At 50.8% G+C, this 1,239-nt stretch overlaps 1 protein-coding gene across 1 annotated transcript; it reads right to left on the bottom strand.

The window, feature by feature from the left end:
- Positions 1-725: 725 nt before the first annotated feature.
- On the bottom strand, positions 726-1,236 carry HOXC9 (homeobox C9; the record flags this gene model as incomplete). Its single annotated transcript, XM_008945803.1, has 1 exon — positions 726-1,236. A coding segment is annotated over one exon (511 nt), but the record flags the coding sequence as incomplete, so codon positions are not given.
- Between the last annotated feature and the right edge of the window lie 3 nt (positions 1,237-1,239).

Here is a 1,239-nt window from a genome sequence, read left to right as displayed (position 1 = left end):
TTTTTTTTTTTCTCAATTTATTCCCACGTGTTGGAACATTATTTTTTTTTTTTATGAATAATTGCACCGGTGGAGCTTTTTATTGATTTTTAAACGAGATAAAGAGACACCTCTGCAGTTTATCCAGAGATATTCTTTTCCCCCTTTCCCCACCCTTCCCCCCGGGAGAAAAAAAAAATAAAACAACCCACATCAATGCGTTCACTTCCAGGCAGCTACAAACTCTTCCTTGTTCTTTGAAAGTGGAAATATTTGAAAGCGAAGAGGCTTCTCCCTTTGCCTCACCCCCTCTCGCTCCCTCTCACACACGCACTCTCCTTCTCTATTATTATTATATTTTTTTGCCTTTAATTCCCCCCGGTGGAAGGTGACGAATGAAGACAACGATCTCCCTCCGCCCCCCCCTCCCTTTTTTTTTGCAGAAAAAGGCAAAAAAAAAAAGAAAAAAGAAAAAAAAAAAGGAGAAAAACAAAGAAAAAAAAAATAAAAGGAGAAATAAAAGCCTAAAAAGCCCCAAACAAAGTCGAGATATTCGCTCTCCGGGCTCGCTCAAACCCCCAGATCTTCCTGCGTATCTGGAGTTTTAGGGTCGGGGGCTCTCCTCTCTCTCTCTCTCTCTCTCTCTCCTCTCTCCTCTCTCTCTAAAGGTAATTTCATTTTATTGAGTAGGGTCCTGGAAGCCGTAATGCCTTCCCCGGTCGTAAAGAAGAATGACTTCGACTTACTAGGGTCTAATTCGTGCTTTTCTTCTTTGTGTTTGCTGGAAGCGATGGCTTCGGACTCCGGGGAAGGAATTGTCTGCGCTGCTCTGTCTCTCAGCTCCCCCGGAGCCCCGTACATGTAGTCCGCGTAGCCTCGACCGTCGGCGGGGCCGCACTCCCCCCGGCGCCCGGGAAAGGCGTCGGGCTTCAGGCCGTAGGGGCGAGCACCGGGGGCGAAGGCCGGGAAGGAGACGGCCCCGGCGAGGGGCTCCAGCCAAGTCCTCATATACCTGGGCTCAGCCCCGACGGGAGCCTGGGGGGCGTAGGGGTGGTAGCCCACCGAGGATTGGGAGTGAACCGGAGCCCAGGAGGTGGTGAAAACGGTCGGTTTAGGGGCGAAACTGCAGGATGGAAAGTCGCCACAGTCCGGGACTAATCCTGACGGTCGGGCGGTAGCCGGGTGGGAGGCAGAGCCGGGGAACCTGGAGGCCAAGAGCTCTTCGTTTTCGTGGCTTATCAAAGAGTCAACATAGTAGTT

The sequence above is a fragment of the Merops nubicus genome, unplaced genomic scaffold (assembly GCF_000691845.1).
Source record: "Merops nubicus isolate BGI_N331 unplaced genomic scaffold, ASM69184v1 Scaffold43128, whole genome shotgun sequence".
NCBI classification, from domain to species: Eukaryota; Metazoa; Chordata; class Aves; order Coraciiformes; family Meropidae; genus Merops; species Merops nubicus.
Note: the sequence above shows the minus strand (reverse complement) of the source record. Positions and strands in the feature narration are given on the sequence as shown.